Source organism: Gopherus evgoodei, chromosome 6 (assembly GCF_007399415.2).
Source record: "Gopherus evgoodei ecotype Sinaloan lineage chromosome 6, rGopEvg1_v1.p, whole genome shotgun sequence".
Classification (NCBI taxonomy): domain Eukaryota; kingdom Metazoa; phylum Chordata; order Testudines; family Testudinidae; genus Gopherus; species Gopherus evgoodei.
Window position 1 is genome coordinate 84,413,733 of NC_044327.1, and position 20,392 is coordinate 84,434,124.

Genomic DNA, 20,392 nt, shown 5'->3' on the forward strand with positions numbered 1-20,392 from the left:
GTTGATTAGGTGGTCGGGACAGGGGGCTGAAGCTGCCCGTTCCGCTGGCTGGGCGGTGCGGTTAGGCCCTGACGCTGCCGCTGGCTGCGGAATCCAGTCCGCACTTTCCCTCTCTCCCCGGCGCGCTCCCTCTCCGGCAGCGGCGGAGGGGGGTTGTCGGGCGCACAGAACAGCCAGTTGTTTAAAATCCTTCTAGAACCGTTTCAAATTCCCCCTTGCGCCGAGGAAGGGAGAGCGCGAGAGGGGAGGGGGAGGAGGAGCCGAGGGGTGGGGGAAGCGAGGAGGAGGAGGGAGCAGCCTGTCCTGCTCTCCGCCTGTCAATCACTGTGTTGGGGGCGTGCCCGAATGTGCTGTGGGCCAATGGAGTATGTGTGTGGCAGTGTCTCCATGGTGACGGGGCTGTTCCCGGGGAGGCTGTGATGGGTTGACAGGTGCGTGACAGTCGGAGCTCTCTGCAGGCATGTACGGCAAAGGCAAGAGCAACAGCAGCGTCCCGTCCGACAGCCAGGCCAGGGAGAAGTGAGTACAGCCCGCCGGACCGCACAGCCGGACGGGGCGGGGGGCGCACACACCCGCACAAAGTAACTTTCCTGCTCGCCGGAGAGGGGGCCGCTCACACGATCGCGGAGCGGAGGGGAGCCAGCGGGGAGCCGGAGTGGGGCAGCCAGGGCTGGGGGTGCGGAGGACCCGAGGGTTAGGAGTTGGGTGTAGGAGCCTCTCGCTGGCAGGCTGGGGGGAGGAGCCAGGGGGGTCGTGAGCTGCTCTCGCTTCTGGGGGGTGGCGGAGGCAGGAGTGTCCGAGTTCCCCGCGCTTGGCAGGGAGGTGGGACAGGAGGCCCCCGAACCCCTCGCCCGTCGCGAGGTGAAAGGCAGCTGGTGGCTGAGCCCCGCGCATTGTGGGGTGGGAGTGCAGCGCAGGCTGAGCCCCTCGCGTGGGAGGGTCAGGGTCTAGGGCAGGGAGCGGAAGGTTGGGGGAGGTCCCCTTGCCCCCGTCCCCAAAGGGGGTCTGTGCCGGTGGGAAGTGTTGGACTAACTTTGGTAACAAAGAGCCTGGGCTGCCGGGGGGCGCCGCTGTCATGGGAGAGGCAGAAGCTCCCTGTGCTGCCTGTAACTCTGCAGCTCTCAACTTTTTATCAGGATCTCCCCGTCCTTCCTCGCCAGAGCCCTGATGTGTTCTCCCAGCCACATCCCTCCCTAAGGTGGGGGCAGGAGAGCGGGTTAGTGAGTGTAGGGGAGGAAGGGCGGTGTGTGTGTGTATTGTTCTTTGGGAGTGAAACGGGGGTGGTTGTGGGTGGGGGAAAGGGATTTGTGGGGATGTTGTGGTTCGAGGAGAAGGGGAAAAGGGGTTGTGTAGGAGGAATACAGAGATATTATGAGGTCCTGTTGGTTTGGGGAAGAAGGGGACATAGTACTGATTTTTTTGTGCAGGGCTTTTGTGTAGTTGTAGGTGTGTGGTGGGATGGTGCCAACAGTGCAGCCAGTGACAATTTAGATGGTTCTCTGTCCTATGTCAATGAGGCATCCCTTTCCCCTATATCCCCAACACATGGGTTAAAGGGACACCAAGAACTTAAAATTATAAAAACTGACATCTTAAAAAATGTTTCTGAGAAGGCTCCTTTGAATATCATAGCTTGATCTTTTTAAAAACATCCTTTAAAATAAATTGTATGTGTATTTCTGTTCACCTGGTTATGTTTACAAATATCTTTTCAGAGAAGGAGAAACTGACTATACACAGCACAACAAATACACAAAATAAATAAACTGGAAAAATATGGAGAATTAAAGTGACTTGGCTAGCTTCCTTCAGTTATAGTACTGTTAGATATTACTGGTAATTATAGTAGGTACAACATGCTTAGACAGAAATGTAACTTTCAAGTTGATGGTGTCCCTTTAAGTTTGCTGTACTTGCAGCCTTGGTTTGCATTATTGAGATTGGTGAAGCACAGACAGGAGGTGCTTACTGTGAAGGAAGAGGAAGAGCCCATGTGTGATGGGCTTAGTACAGCAGAGGGGGAGAAGGAAGTGTATACCATGTGGCTTCAATTCTTATGGCCAGGACCATTCAGTCTGTCTGCTGCAGCCTGTGAAAGCTCAGGATAAAGGCATTGAGGGGGCAAGGGGACTTCCATCCAGAAAAACTATTTGTGTATGTCTTGTGCAGAAATCACGTTGCACACCACCCTAGAATTGCGTTTAACGTGAAACTGAATAGTCCAGGCATGACTGATGAGTTTCCTTCAGGCAGTTTGTCTTGAACCTTCACCTAAAAGTTTTCCTTGTTACAGCATTTTAGAGGAGCAGCACTTCCTAACTCCAGAGGCTGGCACACACACACTTCCTAGAGCAGTAGCAGGCCAGGCATCTTTGCTGAGAGACAAAGGAGAGGGAACGCTTGAAGAGATTTAAAGCACTGTTATTGCGTGATATTTGGAAATAATACGTATAACTTTGTAATAGGGAATTGTACAAAGGCGGAGGGAATTGTTGACAAGAAATGAGAATTGCTGTTATGGGGTTTGAGACAGAACTTGAACAGACTAATCAACTGTTGGTGCTTCTTGCAAAAATATTTTGCAAAAAGAGTTAAAAACTCATAGATTAGGACAAACATAGTTTTCTTTGACTTGTGTAGAGAAATTGTAGAAGAATTTCAGCTGTTTTGTGTCTGGTACTTACCACTGTGTGTCATCTACTTTGCAAATTGCTAAAATCCAACCAACTAATATTATCTTGCTGTTGAATCTATAAGGGAATCCTCAGATGAATGTAACTTTCAGAATGATGACCTTGTAGCTATAGTTTAGTTTTACTTCCTATATGGCTTGCATCATGAAGATTTTGAAGTATTGGTTTTTTTTTTAATCTTTGGGCTGAAACTTTAAAATTTATATCTTTTCCTCTCTACTTTACTTTTCCTCCAAACTTTTGTACCAATAAGGCAATACTACTTTAATTTGCAGTATAAAAATCCTTAATATCCTACAAGTGAGGACTGTCAAACTATGCTATCACTAAGTAATAACTACCCTCCTACGTGAAGTTATGGGGGGCCTGCTAGATGGTGCTATTTGATTTAAATACATTTCATCTCCCATTCATTACAGCTAGCCGCTGGAAATCTGTACTGCTCATGTAAGGATTATCTTGTGAATGTACAACATTTCAGGTGGATCACTTTTAAACCATTGACTGAGTGATTACTACACAGGATTTTTGTTGGCTACATTTATGGATGAAAATAATTTAGAATTCAGAAGTAAAGTTGGCTACCGCTGTGCAGTGTCATTTATTTATATATATAGATATAGATCTATCTATCTATATAAAACCTTTCAGAATTTTTGCACTAGATGTTTTCAAGTTCCTTATCAGTAGAGCAAGATGCATTACTAGATATTTTTCCTTCCCTAGGTCTGTAAAATGTTGGTTTTGTCTTTTGTTTTGGTATTTTTCCCAGAAAAGATGTCTGACTCTGGTTCTACTGAGAACATTTGTCATCAGATCAAGAAGAGTATCCCTACAGGGGGAAACCTCTTTCCAACATATGAATGAAGTTGTGTTGATTTGAAAACCATAGGAATAAGAAGGATGTTTGACTCAACTGATGTAAAGTATTTATTTACTCACAGGAGACTGTGACAAATAATTATATTTAAAAAATTAATTGCAGTTATAAAAGAGTATAGTTTTGAAACAAGAAATTTACAAATTTGTTATAATGTTTCCTAAGAGGAATTTGCGATGGTTGCAACATAGCTTTTTTTATACTGAACCCTTTAAAAAAATTATCGATTGCTGCAATGGGGTGTCTGTTTCTCTCTCACACACACATATGATCACACACTGTGATAGAGACCAATATCTGGGAAAGTTTGTAGAATGCAAAATTTGTTTATTTTAACTATATACTGCCACATCTAGTTATCTGTGATTAAGTATCTAGAAGATTTGTTACTAGCTGTGCATTTAAAATATTTTTTCCATGTTAAAATTGAATTAATATTAAGTATTTCTTAAAATACACTAGCATGAGTTTATGCAGTTGGGTCTTGCCTGAGAAAATGAGTCCTGGTGACAGAAATTCTGCACAAGAAGTCTATTAGTGATGGAGAATTTTTGAAGTGTGGAAAACTGTGCACCTTTTTTTGTTTGTTTTTGTTTTTAATCAAGTGTCATGGACATGGTCATGTCGATGCCAGAGTTGTGTGTTTTCCTGGAAGGTATATCTATATTGTATGCTACTATCAACACCATATTTTATGTTTCTTAAATTTTTCTTTAGTAAAATAAAGAAAAAGGTTAGTTACGTTTTACAATTTTCACTCTAATATATTACTTATAATAGCCCTTGACAAGTTTTCAGTGTCAAGATTATGAGAATTTCCTCCTATACTCTCTCTTTGTCTCTCCCACCTCACCTCAGGGGCAAGTCATTCACTTAAAGTATCTCAACAAATCTAAAATGAATAGATATGAAATATTTTTGTCTGAATTTAACTCTACAGCAAACAGGCATAGCACAGTTACGTAAAACACTAAAAAGGAGGACAGAGTAGCTCTAAAGAACAAAGATTTAAAAAGGGAAGATGGATGGAAGGAAAAAAACCCATAGAGACTCCCCCCTCCCCTCCATCCTAGTGAAAGAATGGCAACTTGATTCTGGGGTCAAGCCACTCCGCTTGCATAATGGACAGGAAAGTTGTATTCAACAATAGCCCCTCTACTACTTATGCTGTGCCCAGGCCTAGTAAGGCTGATCTGTATTGTGAAAAGGTATCAGATTTTTCTCAGCACCCATTTTTTGTTGTTCTGAGCAAAATGTATTTCCCTGACTCCCTTCTCTGGATCAGAAGTGGATTAATTCAGAGCTAGTGCCTGAACCTTGCCCACTGCACTCAGTGACAAAACTCCATCAGTTGATTTCAGTGGGAGCGGGATCAGATTTTTACATTCTGTGTGATTCCTTATATACCTTTAGTTACAAGCCACACTCTTTCTGAATAAAGTGGAACATTAGAGATTTATTTACATTAGTATTTACAAACATTTAATAAGGAACAAAAATAGTATAAAAGAACTCATGGGCAAAATTAGACGTGGAAGAGAAACTGTTGGGTTCACCAACACACACAAATAATTGTTCGTATCTTCAGTAATCTGGAACTTTCAGCGGTTAATCTGCAAGCCTCTAAACCAGGGACTTCAGGGTGCTTTTCCCCTCAATGGGACGTATGGGTGTGTTGGCAAAGGTTGAAAAATTTACCATATGCCTGCTAATCAGAGGAGTAAACCTACTGGACAGAGCTAATACAAAAGACGGAAGAGCCAAAATAAATTACTTTATGGATTGGTCCTATGCTAATTTAAGTCGAAGGCAAATCTCACATTTGACTTTAATAGTTTAGGATCAAAGGTCTAATGAGGGCCCTAGGTTTTCTTCCACTCCCAAACTGTAGGGAAGGCAAGAGTGCGTGCATTTCTATTCAGGTGCTGTCCTTGACCCTCCTCATCTTTAGTATTAGTCTAGCTGGTAGATGTCTTGCAAATTTGACGTTTGCCAGCCAGTTGCTTGAAGAGAAATGGGGATTTTTATTTTTTTCTTCTATGAACCTGCTTGCTGCTTTGAGGAGGGAGGTTTCCTCTGCTCTGTTCTTCTGGTTTTTGTTTTTTGGGGTCTTTTAGATGAATAGCTACTGTGTCTAGCTTGGTTCAGAATAATTTCCCAAGCAACAGTAGAGTTAGATTAACACAATTCCTATAATTTTCAGTGATGCCCACAGGGTTCTGCACAGAAATCGTGAAACTGACCAGTGATTTCTGTTTCTGACTCTGCTGTTACTAACAAATCTGTGAACAGCAGCAGAAGTTCTGGAATATTTTGTTTGCAAATTCAGGAAGGCATCATTTCACATTATGAAAATTTGCAACTATAAGGGGTTGTAAACTTTGTTATTTTAAAAAAATAAATGCTTAGATTTAAAAGAAACTAATAGTTTAGGCCTATCCCTCTCACCAGGGCAAATTTCCTACTCATCATTAGGAGGTCAGTAAGTCAGTTTCTCAAGTCCTGAGTTATAGGATTTGCTGATATCTAATTCACCTTCAATTTTTTTATTTTTCTAATTTTTGTTTTTGAGAGCTGAAGGCAAAAGCCAATTTCCTCTGCCTGAAGTTGACCACTGACTCACTAACAAGTTTTTGAGTTTGGTTTCCTCCTCCCCCGCCAAACCTCTTAGCAGATATTCATTGTAGAGCTTTTTATTTCAAAACTATTTGGAATAAATCCTGGAGAGCTGACATAGCAATGATTCCTGCCATCTTAAAATGTTTTTAAGGCTGTAAAGGGCAGTTTTAATTTCTAAATATGAAAACAGAATTGTCAGGTTAATTCAGATTGTTCTGAAAAATCTATTAGAATTGAGTTTACATATTGATTTGCTTCATCAGGTTGAATTGTACAGTATGTGGATGCTGCCTGTAAAAATATATGTATTGGTTGCAGGAATATTGTTATGGGATCCTATCTATAGATTTGCTGCAGTACACAAGAAATTTTGATAAAGGGGGCCACATACAGAATGCTTTGGAAATGACAAAAGTTTTTCATTTGTTTGCCAGTGACCACTATGATGCAGGATCGGTGCATCACTGAGCAGGTTTGCTTAGAAAAGGTTTCAAGTATATGGGTATTTCAGACTCTGACCAAATTACCCTGAAGGGGCTGAATTACAATTTTAAACCTGATTACACTCTAGATATATAACACAAGTGGTAATAGTAGACATTAGCTGTATGAGGTTGTAGAGACGTAGATTCATTCCAGCGTAGCACTATAATAAATGTGCAACTTTAAGCACATGAGTAGTCTTATTGATTTCAACAGGGCTAAACTTAAGTATGTGCTTAAGCATTTTGGAGGACTAGAGATCTTGTGCTGGAGGAGGGTGGCAAAAGCTAAAATATAAAAGATCATCTTCCCCTCTTTGCGCTGTTCTCTCCCTCTCCTCCCCCAACCCACCCTAAAAATATGCTCTTTCTGTGTTATATGTCACCACAAGAGATGCGAGATTGTGCATTCCAATTTTAAGTTTTTGCATACTGTCTTTAATGTTAAGCAAACCTTTGCTGAACCTTCTGGCGCCATTGAGGCCATTCATTTTAGTTGAGAGCATGCTGGGGCTCCAGTTTAAAAATCTAAACCTTGTTGGAGGAAGCAGTCAGTAACTAATGGAAATCAGTGGATATGTATTAACGTTTCTTTTAGCTTAATCCGTTTTAATCTGATGTTAAGAAGTATAGCTGCAAAAAGAAAGAAGCAGAAGACGGGCAGGTGTACGCTCATGCGCGCACACACACAAATACATGAGGGTAGCTAACATATATTTGGAACAACAGTGTAATAAAGCATATTATGTGTTCCAAGAAGCCACAGAAATAATACACCTAATTGTAAAGCTAGTAAATTTTGGTTCTTCTTTGAGTGATTGTGCACATGGATTCCACTCGTGATGCTCAGCTGTCCTATGCACGTGAGATTGGATTCCTTTGGCTAACAGTGTCTGTTGGGGCCATACTTGTGTACCCTCATTCTCTCCACCTGAGAGCATAAAAGATGGAATGGGACCAGCCATTCCTCTGTTCATTCTTAACATCCAGGGCAGTGAAGTGCCTGCTTCTCTGTGCATTGTGCTATTAGTGTTGTTAGTCTTGTTGCCTATTGGGAACATACAGGCACACAAATACAAATTCTAATTTTAGTCAGTTTCTGGATTTTAGGTTAGAACGTGCACCCCAAACTGGGGCTCTAGCAGTGGCAAAATCTTTGGGATTTAAAACTTGTCCCTCATGGCTTCAATGCCACTTAATGATGGGCACTCTAGGTGCCTATTTTGTTTAGGAGAAGGACCCATTCCCGAGCAATGTATTGTTGTGTTGAGAGTTACTGGAGATTGCTTTGATTACAAACCTCTTTGAGATTAAATGTGAATACACCCTTCAATTAACATAATTGTCAAAATGAGTTAATCAGACCCCCCCCACACACCTAAGTCAAAAGAGGGCTGTGAACCCACCCACTAGTTTGTACTGAATGGGCAGTGGACTTTTGCTAATATTGTTAATGTTTTGTATGTGAGGAAAAAAGTAGAACACTCAGAAACTGAGAGATTAGGAGACAGAGACAGCTGGAAGGAGCAGCTGAAAGCATGGTGTCTGACCCTGGAAGAAATCTGGGGAGGGTGCAGGCTGAAAAAAATGTTCTTGGTTCTATAAACAAAAGAAGCTGTTTCCTGCTGTTTGATTCTTTTGTACATTCTTTGCAAATAAACAAAACAGCATCAAAGAAATACCTGACTGTAACCAACTTCTGCTCCCAGCTGGAATATCCCCAAGGCCCCAAACTTGAACTGCCCCCTTAGGTTAAAGAAAAGGTAACAATACTGTATGTTGCTTGTTCTGTAAATGGACCCCAGAAGCTAGAGAAGGCAGCTTAAAATTGTTCCTCCTGGAGCTCTCTAGGTAAGCTTCCTCGGACACCAAAAGGAAGGACACAGCTGGACACCAGTCTTGTGGTCATGGGTCTCCATGAGAACCCTGGTGAGCTGAGATTCCCCCTGACCTTCTGGATTACACTGACTAAGAGGTCCCAGTTGTCTGCCTCTGTACCCGCTTTGTTGAGCTGAGGCATAAGTGACTCTCTCGAATGTCAGTGGAGTCTAGGCACAAGACTCAGAAGTCTGACTCATCTTAGACTCAACTATCAAAAGGCAGTGCACATCCTGAGAAAAAGGTCTCTCTGGCATGCTGGTGACTGTTGAGAGTGTTGATGGAGTAAGTTAAACCTAGGAACTGCATCTCTTTTGGTACTGAACCTTCAGCACCTGGAGCCTGGATACCTGACACAACCCTCACACTGTGGTTCTCAGTGCCCAGTGCATTATTACCCAGGGCATATATAGTATCAAGTGATTTATCTGTGGGCCTGGTTCCAGAGGCTTCCCTCCTGGATGGGAAGCTGTATAGCTGCATGGATAGACTGGGACTCAGAACACCTGGCCTGTTGGGCAATCCTGGGCAAGTCACTTGACCTCTTGTGCCACAGTCTCCTCATCTGTGAAACTGCAGTTAATGAGGGTAATGATGATTTCCTCCTTTGTAAAGCCTTTTGAGATCTAGTGCTGAAAAGTGTTAAGAGCTAAGTAGTATTCTTATAAGAGGTTGAGTATGGTGATAACTAAACCATCAGCTATCATGTCATTGGTATGGCAGATAAAGGGGGTTATCTGCAGTCTCAGTTTCACTTCCTGCCCAATTAGAGAGAGCACAACAGAACCAGGGGGCTGATGGGATGATCTTTCCTTTTAAAGAGGTGCACTCTTTTTCTTCATCCCCGCTGGGGCAGTGTAGGGACTCTTCTCCTTGACTAGCACAGTGGGAGGCAGGAAGAGAATCTATGAATTCCAGTGAAGGAATCTATAAGGCGCAGCAGGAAGCTGCCTAGGGCTCATAGGGAACATCTGTCCTGATACATCCCTATGTGTTCCCCCTTTAGTACCCATACTTGCCTTAGCTCTACTAGATGCCTATGGGTGGGGGTGGGGTGCAGCTGTATTCTCACAAGCCTATATCGTTGGACCCCTCTAGAGAGAATCCTCCTCCTCCTCAAAGAGGCAATATAAACCAACATAGCCAGGTCAGTTAGTGCAGCCTGCGATTCTGGAGAGGCAACCTGACATGCATCTGACGAAGTGGGTATTCACCCACGAAAGCTCATGCTCCAAAACGTCTGTTAGTCTATAAGGTGCCACAGGACTCTTTGCTGCTTTAACCTGAAGAAAGTAACAAGGACAACATCTACAAGGGGAAGAATGACATGTCCCCACTTCAGTCTCCTCGTCCTCTCCCAGTGAGGTCCCTTGATGCCTTCTTCAGTCAATGAGTTAGAGGCATTCCAGGAACTCATAACGCATATGGCAGAGCCTCTGAAAGTGGTGCAGGAGAAGCCTCACAAAATCCTGGACATCTTGCATCTTTCTTTTCCTAGCAAGCTTGCCATACTATAAATGAGGGATGGTTGCACATTGTAAAAGACCTGTGGCACACCAGCATTAATTCTGGCCACATCCAAGTGAACTGAGAAGAGATACCAAGTCCCTTCCAAGAAACTTGTGTACTTATTCACAGCCAATATCATAAATCACTTGTAGTAAGAGCTCCCAAATCTACACCTAGGAAGAAAGTCCCGAAGAGCCTGTTTGAAGGCAAAGTCTATTAATCTCTCATCTTCCAGCTGCGCATGGCTAATTATCAAGTGCTTCTGTCCAATACAATTATTTCAGCTGGACAGACTGTCTCAGTTTGTGGATAGGCTATCTCAAGATCACAGAAAGGAGTTAAAAGACCATCATGTCTGAAGGATAGCTGATAGCCCTCAGATCCGTACAGGTTGCACTGGACATGTCCAACATAGCCGCATGTGGCTATATTAGTGGCCATGAGAAGATCTTTCTGGGGGATTTCCAGGTAGGCTCAAACAACAAACATTAAGGACCTTCCCTTTGAGGGCAATTAACTTTTTAAATTCAAAGATGGATGAGGCCCCCTATTCCTTAAAGGATTCTAAGGTGGTTCTGTTCTCTAGACTTTAATGTTGCAACCCCCAGAAGAAAGCAAAAAAGACAACATTCTTTTAGGCAGCTTTGTTCTGCCCAGTGCTGCTATCAGCTTCTAAAGATTTCAGAGCCTCTGAGAAAGTAGAGATTCCAGCAGCAACAAACCTCTGCCTTTATGATTATTATTTATCTGTTTAATACCATAGTGTTTAGGAACCCTAATCACGAAACAGGGCTCCATTGTGCTAGTCACTATACAAACATGGAACAAAAAGTTTTCTGCCCTTAAGAGCTTACAATCTAAATAAACTGTAGGTTTGATGCCAGTGTCAAGAGTCTGGCAAAACCTCTAGAGAGTTTCTTCCTTTCAGTCCTCCTGTTTGGGAAACTTCCTTTTTTATTTTTGGGAAGTTTGGACTTATATCACCTTGAACCAGTGGGTCGAGGAAATTGTAAACAAGAGGTATTTTATCGAGTTCCAGTCTCTTCCTACCTGCTTCCTCTTTTCTCCACTCCTATACAGGGACCCTTTTCAGGAAATATAGTTAAAACAAGAAGTTGACTCCTTTCTACAACTTGGAGCAGTGGAGGAGGTGCCCTTAGAATTCAGGAAAAGGGATTTTATTTTCATTATTTTCTCATCCCAAAGAATAAAGGGGTTTTGTGACCCATTCTGGACCTCTAAAATCTCAGCAAATTCCTCCATTGTTTTAAACTCAGAATGGTGACTTAGGCTTCATAATTCCCTAATTAGATCTTCAAAGCAGGGTTACAGCTCTCGTCCTGCAAGATGCCCATTTTTGTACGTGTTCATCTGACCCATGGGAAATACCTCACATTCCTGTAGGAACATTCCCTACCTGTAGAAGATCCTATCCTTTAGTCTTTTCACAGCACCAAGGGTATTCACTAATTACTTGGGAGTCCTTGCAACTCATCTAAGGAGACAAGGAATTCAGTAATTCTGGTGATTCAAGGAAGATCACCCAAACATGTGACCAACTTGATCCAAGTAATCTTAAAATTCTTTTCCTCACTGAGCCTCAAAGTCAACAGAGAAAAACCTGTACTTCGAGTCAAAGCATAGAGTTCGTAGGAGCAGGATTAGATTTCATGTCAGCGAGAGCTTACCTGCCACAGGAAAGATTCCAGTTGATAGTAAACCTTGTCAACCAACTTGAGACTCACCCAAAAATATCAGTAGGAGCATGTCTCGGGCTTCTGTCACAAGAATTGGAAGTGGAAGGGACCTTCTGGGCAATTGGTGGCAGGGGACTGGATCACAAAAAACTCGTTATATAATCCTGTTAATTTATTAAGTTCCATCTTAAAAACTAGGTAGGTTGTTAGCCCCTGCTATTCCTGTTGGACACATGGCTTCACGCATCTAAATGACACGGTTTGCCAGACTTCACCTACACTCTATACAAAGGTAGTTTGAAATCAGTGTATCTGACAGGCAGACACTGCATGGACATGCTGGTCTTGGTTTGATAAGTCCTCTCCTTGCTTAATCTGGGATGCAAGGCATTTTAGTGCTGCTCCAGGAGTCCACAATCCAAGTGCTCATAGACAACACCACGCTTTGCATTATGTCAACAGATAAGGAAGGAGCAGAAAGATCATCTCTGCTCTGTGAGGAGGGTTTTTGGCTTTGGAGTTGGTGCATTCCAAATCAAACCATCACTACCAGTGGCTCTAACTCCTTCCTGGTCTTCAGAACACTATGTTAGATCAACCCAGCAGGCAGTCCTCAGACATCCACAAATGGTCTGTCAAAAACCTGAGTCCTGAAAAACATCTGTTGCAAGTGGGGATTCCAAGAAATGGACCTATTTGCTGTAGACCATAACAAGTTTCAGTCATTTTGTTCAAAGGGAGGTTTGAGCCCAGTCTTCCTGACAGACACTTTTCTCATCCCCTGGTCACTAGGACTAAAGTATGCCTTGCACTAATCCCCATGATACCAAGCGTTATGAGGAAACTGAAACAAGTTGCAGGACCAATGATTACAAAAGCCCTTGCATGATTTAGGCCAGGGTAGGCAACCAATGGCACGTGTGCCAAAGATGGCACACAAGCTAATTTTCAGTGGCACTCACACTGCCTGGGTCCTGGCCAGCAATCCGAAAGGATCTGCATTTTAATTTAATTTTAAATGAAGCTTCTTAAACATTTAAAAACATCTTACTTACTTTACATACAACACTAGTTTAGTTATATATTGTAGATTTATAGAAAGAGACCTTCTAAAAACATTAAAATGTATTTCTGGCACGTGAAACCTTAAATTAGAGTAAATAAATGAAGACTCAGCACACCACTTCTGAAAAGTTGCCGACCCCTCATTTAGGCAGTTCTGGTATTCAGATCTGGTGAAACTCACATCCTGTCCCATCACCTTATCTGCTTTACCCAACATAGGCTCACAGAACAACAGGCAGATCCTATACCTGGAGCCAGCTTTGTTACATCTGACAGACTAGATGCTGACTGGATAACATCCACTGAAAGGAGCAGTACAGCAGAAGTTCAGAATGTTCTGTTTCAAAGCAGGAAGCCCTCAACCAGACTGACTTATAAAGCTAAATGAGAGAGGTTTTCTATTTGGTCATTTTAGCACCAGCTGTCACCCATCACCCTTTCAGCAATATAGACTACCTGTTAGCCTTGAAACAGTCTGGAGTTTCTATCAGCTCCATAAGATTCCATGTAGCAGCAGTTATCTGTACATCACCTTCCTATCCATGGCCACTCTATATTTCTTTATTTCAATGCTAAGGAACCTATTCATGTTTCAATGCTAAGGAACCTATTCAGTTCAGAAGTCCCTTCCCTCTTGGGACCTCAGTCTAGTATTGACAGGATTGATGCATGCCACATTTGAAATGTTAGAAACCTGTTCCCTTTACTACTTATCTGCAAAGATAGGCTTTACAGTAACTATTATATCAGCAAAAAGGTTAGGAAGACTCAGGCCCCTATGGTGTTACGGTGTTTCATAAGGACAGAGTCACTCTCAGGCCTCATCCCAAATTCCTGCCTAAGGGAGTTTCAGAACTTCACGTAAATCAGTTTATTAATTTACCATTTTCTTCTCCCAGCCTCACAGTCTTTTTATATTGATAGGGCAAAACCATACAGGGACACCAAGACTGTTGCTGGACTTTCAGAGAGGGTTATGGGTCAGGCAATTTTCACTTAGATTATTTAAGTGGGTTTGCAACTGTATAGGGATTTGTTATGAGTTAGCCAGGTTAGATCTACCTAAACACATTGATACTTATTCCACTAGTGTCCAGGCAACCTCTGCTGCCTATTTGAAAAAGATATGTGTTTCTGAAATCTGTAGGGCAACTACTTGGAGTTCTATCTATACATTATTTCCAAGAATACTGTTCTTTGGTAGAGGCTACCAGACTAGATGCCTGCTTTGATAGGGCTAGCCTGCAGTTATTGTTTAAGACTCCTGCTATCCACCTCCAAGCAAACAGATAACTGCTTGTTAGTTGCCAAAAGTGGAATCCATGTGGTTGATCACTTGAAGAAGAAAAAACAATTACTTATCTTACAATAACTGTGGTTCTTTGATATGTTTTGTCCACATGTGTTCCATGACCTGCCCTCCTTTTCCATTTCTACTGAGCCCTGCTCTTTTGGGATTCTATACTGGCAAAAGAACTAAGAGATGGTCTGGCACACTCCACTCTTTATGCTTTTGGGTGTGTATCTGAAGGTGATGGGGAGGGGCCCAGAGATATTTAGGACACAGGTGCAGCTCTGTTGGACCCTGTTGGTCTAAGGAATCTGATCTCATGTGCATGGGGCACTTGCATACCAAGTGTCATGAATGGGACGAAGATGATTAGACTTAGTGGTCAGAAGAGGAGTAGGGAGCCAGGTACTGAGATAGGCCAGAGGGCAGACAGAGGTTCAGGTGTCAGGAGGCTGGCAGAGTCAGACTATCAGGAGGTAAGAGTCTGAGACAGGACAGAGGGCAAACTGAGAGTCAGGAGGTGGTGGAGTCAGGTTATCAGGAGATTGGGGTCAGGCACCAGGTTACAGAGAGCAATTGAAGATCAAAGTCGAGGACAAATCAGGGTCAGAAGCCTGAGTCTCGGGTCTATCGCAATCAGGAACTGGAGCAGAGACAGGCATGCAGTCTGTTTTGTTGCTCAGACAACTCCCTTTTGTGGCTGCCTGGTTTAAGTTCTGGTAGCGGGTTGTGAGGGGCCACCACTCAGGTCCTGCTAGGTGGTACTTTCTGTCGAGCCCAGCCTCACAGAGCCCTCCTCTGGGAGCCCAGCTTAAGCCTGTAGTGGCAATGCAGTCCAGAACACCCCAGGGTCCCAGGTTCCAGCCCTGCAGGTTCTTACATCATCCCCTCCTTCAGATCTCCCTTTAGGATGGTACTGGTCCAGGCTTGCCAGGTGAGCATTGTGGAGTGCTTTCACCCATTTGAGGTATGTGGATGTGGAAGGCTCCCAAGTGTGTTCTTCGGGGTTGATGCCTTCCCAGTCCGCCAGATAGTACAAGTACATTTGGAATCGAGGATGGGCTGTATTTCATATTTCTCATGACCCGGTATTTCAACTGGTGGAGGCGGGCAGTGTGGTTCAATCAGGGAAGGGGTTCTTCATGTATGTCTTAAGGTGGGAAACCTGTAAAACTGGGTGTATTTTGAGAGACTGGGGAAGCTGGAGTTCGAAGGTAAGTGGGTTAATCTGCTGGCATATTGGGAAGGGTACTAGGAACTGGTGGTCCAATTTGCAGGATGGTTGCCGGATCTGGAAGTGTTTGGCAGCAAGCCATACCTTCTGGCCTACTGTAAATACTGGAGTTTCTTGACTTGGTTGTCTGCATACCTTTTGTAGCCTTTTTTTGCCTATTCTAGGCGGTTCTTGAGCTTTTCCTAAATGTAGTGAATCTGTTGGACCCAGTTGGTGGTGTCAGACTTTGGGAAGGCTGCTGGTAACACCAGGTGAAACAGGTGTGGAACCTGTAATTAGTGAAGAATGGACTCCGAGCCACGAAGGCATGAGCAGCATTGTTGTAAGAAAACTGCATATGGCAAGTGCATGGAACAGTTGTCTTGATGATAATTTACGAAACACCTCAAGTAGTTCTCTAGTACTTGGTTCAACCATTCAGTTTGTCCATCTGTCTGGGGATGGTATGTGGTGGAGGTAGATCTGCAGCTGTCCGGTAGCCTGAAAGCTTTGCACCAGAAACGAGAGATTTGTTTAGAAACTGTGTGGTCTGGGATTCCATGGAGCCAGACTACATTGTGCAGCAGGATTTGGGTGGTAGCATCGGCAGAGGGTAGCTGGTTGCAGGAGATGAAGTGGGCCTTTTTGGTCAGGTGGTCCATAACTGTTAAAGTTACGATGTAGCCATCAAATGCTGGGAGTTCCACAGTAAAGTCTAGGCTGTTGGCAGACCAGTGCCTGTTCGGAGTCTCCAGGGATACTAATGTGCTAGTGAGTCTGTTTTGGGGTGTCTTGGTATGTGCACAGCACTCACAGGTCCATGTATCCTTGGACCTTAGCCTGCATGCAGGGCCAACAGAGAAAATGGCCTACCATGCCGGAGGTCTTCCACCAAGCAAAATAACCTGCCAATGGATCATCCTGATACAGCCATAGCACCTCTAGTTGGGGATGCCTGGGGGTTCATATATGTACTCAAAATATGTTATTCCATCCAGCACCGAATGATGCATCTTAGCCCCCAGTGTCATGGACTATATCCCTTGGGCAAGTGGGGCTTCTTTCAAGGTGGATTAGATGAGGGAGAGCAGGTCTTGATGAACTCTGGCATTGGCAAAGTTACCAGGCTTGAAGTAGTAGTGGGACTCAGAAGTCAGTTCTTCGCTTCACCTGTAGTATTCTTCCTTCTGAGATAAAGCATTGGCTTTCCCATTTTGTTTTCTCAAATGGCAGGAAATCATGAACTCAAACTGAGAAAAGAACAGGGCCCATCTTAACTGTCTCTGTCACTTGGACCTTGTGAAGGTACTTGAGGTTCTTTGGTCAGTGAAGACCTGTACTGACTGCCAAGCTCCCTTAAGATGGTGATGCCATTCTTCAAATGCTGTTTTTATAATAAACAGCTGTTTGTCCAGTATTTTGTTGTTCATCTCTACAGGGGTAACTTCTCAAAAACAGAATGCACAAGAGCGTAAGACTGACTGGGGTCTAAGTCACTGCAAGAGTACTGCTCTCTAGGGCCATATTGGATGCATCTGCTTCCACTCTGAACGGAAGAGTCTGGTCAAGGTTGCCAGGATCAAGACTTTGGGTAAGGCAGCCTTTAACTGGTCAAAAGTGATCTGGGCTTTGGATGACCAAGTGAATCGCACTGCTTTGCAGAGGGAAGTCAGGGAAGTTATTAGTTAAGGGAAGTTGGTGATGAATCTCCTATAAAAATTTGCAAAGCCCAGGAAGCACCGAAATTCCCAGAAAATGATGGGTGCTGTCTACTTGCAGAGGGGTTCTAACTCTTGTGCATCCATTTGAATTCCCTCCGGGGAGATGATGTACCGCAACAGTTCCATGGTGGCCTGGTCGAAGGTAGACTTTTCCAGCTTGACATACAAACTATGCTTCTGTAATCTCCTCAGGATAGACGGAACATGGTGGTAGTTGCTCCAAGCTCTCAGAAAAAACAATTATTCATTGAGGTAGACGATCACCTATGACATCCAAACACAGAAGCCAAAAACCAGACAGTCCGGGTAAAACCTGGACGGGTGGCAACCCTCTATCTAGTCCATTTTGTACATAATTTACAACATGTTGAAATGTTGCAGGGGCATTGGTTAAGCCAAACGGCATCACCAAGTATTCAAAGTGCCCATATCAGGTATGAAAACTAGTCTTCCATTCGTCCCCAGGCCTTATGTGCGCTAGATTGTGTAACTTCTGAAGATCAAGTTTTGTGAAGATCCTGGCTGTTCTCAGGTGGTCCAGCAATTCTGGAATGAGGGGAAGGGGTACTGGTTTCAAATAGTCACTTGGTTCAATGCACGATAGTCTACCCCAGGGGTGGCCAACCTGTGGCTCCGGAGCCATATGCGCCTCTTCAGAAGTTAATATGAGGCTCCTTATATAGGCACCGACTCTGGGCCTGGAGGTACAGGCAACAACTTTCCAATATGCTTGGGGGTGCTCATTGGCTCTGCCACAGGCCCTTCCCGCCTTCTCCCCTCAGCCTGCAGTGCCCTCGCTCCTCCCCCTTCCCCCGTCCCGAGCCTCCTGCACACGATGAAACAGCTGATCAGGAGGTGTGGGGAGGTGCTGATCGGCAGGGCTGCCAGTGAGTGGGAGGCGATGGGAGCGGGGTGAGGGAGCTGATGAGGGGAAGCTACTGACATATTACTATGGCTCTTTGGCAATGTGCCTTGGTAAATTCTGGCTCCTTCTCAGGCTCAGGATGACCACCTCTGGTCTACACAGAGGCATAGTGACACATCCTCCTCCTTCACAAAAGAGGACTGGTGCCCCCGCTGGAGAGGTGGATTGCTGAATGAAGCCCTTGGCAAGGTTTTCCCTGCATATAGCCATGTAGCACCTCCAGCTTTGGTTTAGACACAGAGTATATCCATTCATAAGGCACCTTTGTCCCGGGTTGGAGATCTGTTGGGCAGTCATAGTTTCTGCGTGAGGGTAGTAAGTCTGCATTCCCATTCTCACACACATCTAGGTAGGTATGGTACTTGTCAGGGAAGCTAAAGTTCTGACCTAAAGTCACTTCCATCTGGCTAGCCACCACTGTCCAGGATTCTGCTTCTGAGGGCCTCCTCCCATCCTGAGTGCAGGTCACTTGAGGATTGGTTGCTTCATTGGAAGCATACTTTCTGACAATATTTGGAGGGAAGCTAGAGCTCGTCCAACACCAGGAGATAAATGGGTCATGCCCGCTTCGCTTGGAATCCCAAGAATAATTTGGAAGAATGGAAAGTGGAACAGATCCAAGCATATTGTTTCTCGGTGCTTTTCCACTACTGCCTTTAAGGGGATAGTCTCTTGAGTCACTGGACCTAACAATAGGGGCGACCTATCAATCATCTCCACCAGGTCCAGTGTGGGTTTCGGCTGAATGGGGATTTGGAGTGTTTTGGTTGACTCAACATCTATAAAGTTGGCAGCAGCCCCAGAGTCTGTCATTGGTAGTTGATGGGGGATCTGCTGTGCCTGCCCCAAACCCAGTAGCAACAGGAAATATGAGGAGACACCGTGGTTCCCAAGTTGGGTTTTACTTGAGGGTGTTTCCAGAGCATGGAGCTCTGGTGGTGCTCGGGCTGTACCACTCTACTGGGCCTGGGATGATGTTTCCCTGAGTTCTTCTGAGCTGGCCAGGAGGCCACAGTAAAACAGAGGTTCAGCTGTAGTCGAGTCTCTCTTCTTCCAGAGTCAGATGTCGGCAACTCAAGTTGACCTGCATGGCTTCAGGACTTGGTTCTTCAGGCCTTTTCTGTGGAGAGCGGGCATGGGGGTGTCAGGCTACCTCCCCTTTCCCCCTTCTGCTCAGGCAGCTGAGAGTCAATGAGGGTGAAGTCAATAAAGGCACCTAAGTGGGTGGGGTTTTGATGCAGTCTAGCTCATCTTTCACCTCATCATTGAACCCCCACCAGAACTGGTAAAGCTGGCTGCTCAGTCCATTCAGCATCAGCCACGGGCCATTGGAAGTGGGTGGCATAGGAGGTGGCTGCCCCGTGCCTCTGGTGAAGCTTCTGGAGGGCAGTCTCTGCAGAGCAGACACAATACAGGTCATCAGCCATGGTTACAAAGGCTTGCAGGAAGGCAGCCCAGTTGGAGAGCACTACTCTGTTCTGCTCCAGGGAGGCCCAGTGAGGGAGGCCCAATTGAGCGCTTCACTGGAGAGCAAGCTGACTACTAGCACTCTATTAGTCTGGTCTGTGGGGTATGCTTGGGGGAGCAGCAGGAAGAGCAGCCTTCGTTGGTTCAGAAAACCCTGGAACTTTCAGTGATGCCCATCGAACTGTTCGAGCAATGGCACCATGGGGACTGGTGCAGGTGATGCGTGGTCTGTGCGGGCACATAGTGTCACAACTTCTCCTTGTGAGTGTATGAGCTGCTTGTGTAGGGTCTGTGCTTTGGTGGTGAGCTGTGCCACCTGAGCCTGCAACTGGGCTAGTTGCTCGTGCAGGATCTGTGCTTTGAGTGCACACTGAGTATGTGGGTCTGTAGTGTGAGATTCTCAGCCTGCAGATAGGTGACTTGGTCCTTGGGGATCCATTGGTTGGAGGGCATTGTCTGTGGAGGGGTTGGATGGCTTTGGGAGGGGGAAGAGGTGGTCTGAGCAAACTGTCATGACTGGGACATGGGGAATCAGACCTAGTGGTTGGAGCAGGAGGAGGCCAAGTCAAGTATTAGTAGGTCAGAGTCTCAGATAGACCAGAGAACAGACCGAGGTTCAGCCGTTAGAAGGCAGACCGGGAGATTGGGGTTGGGTGCCAGGTTACAGACAGCAACTGAAGAGCAAAATTGAGGACAAACCAGGATTGGAAGCCGGAGTCTCAGGTCTGTCACAAGCAGGGTCTAGAGAAAATACAGATAGGCAATCTGTGGTGTTGCTCAGACAGTTCCCAGTCATGACTTCCTGATTTAAGTACTAGTACTGGCCAGTCAGTGGGCTGTGAAGGGCCACCACTTGTGTCCTACTGGATGATACTTCCAGCTGAGCCTAGCTTTACAGGGTCCTCTTGTGGAAGCCCAGCCTAAACCTCCAGTGGTGATGCAGAAGAGGCAT

At 44.8% G+C, this 20,392-nt stretch overlaps 1 protein-coding gene across 4 annotated transcripts in view; it reads left to right on the forward strand.

The window, feature by feature from the left end:
* Positions 1-283: 283 nt before the first annotated feature.
* Positions 284-20,392, forward strand: part of SSBP2 (single stranded DNA binding protein 2) — a 249,215-nt gene continuing 229,106 nt past the window's right edge. The window contains exons 1-2 of one of the 4 annotated variants that reach the window (XM_030568063.1): positions 442-519; positions 3,466-3,614. In XM_030568063.1, the coding sequence (XP_030423923.1) occupies positions 3,613-3,614 (2 nt within the window). In that variant the 5' untranslated portion in view covers positions 442-519; positions 3,466-3,612. Of the gene's footprint in view, positions 520-3,465; positions 3,615-20,392 lie in introns of all 4 variants that reach the window. The other 3 variants (XM_030568064.1, XM_030568061.1, XM_030568062.1) reach the window with 3 other exon arrangements.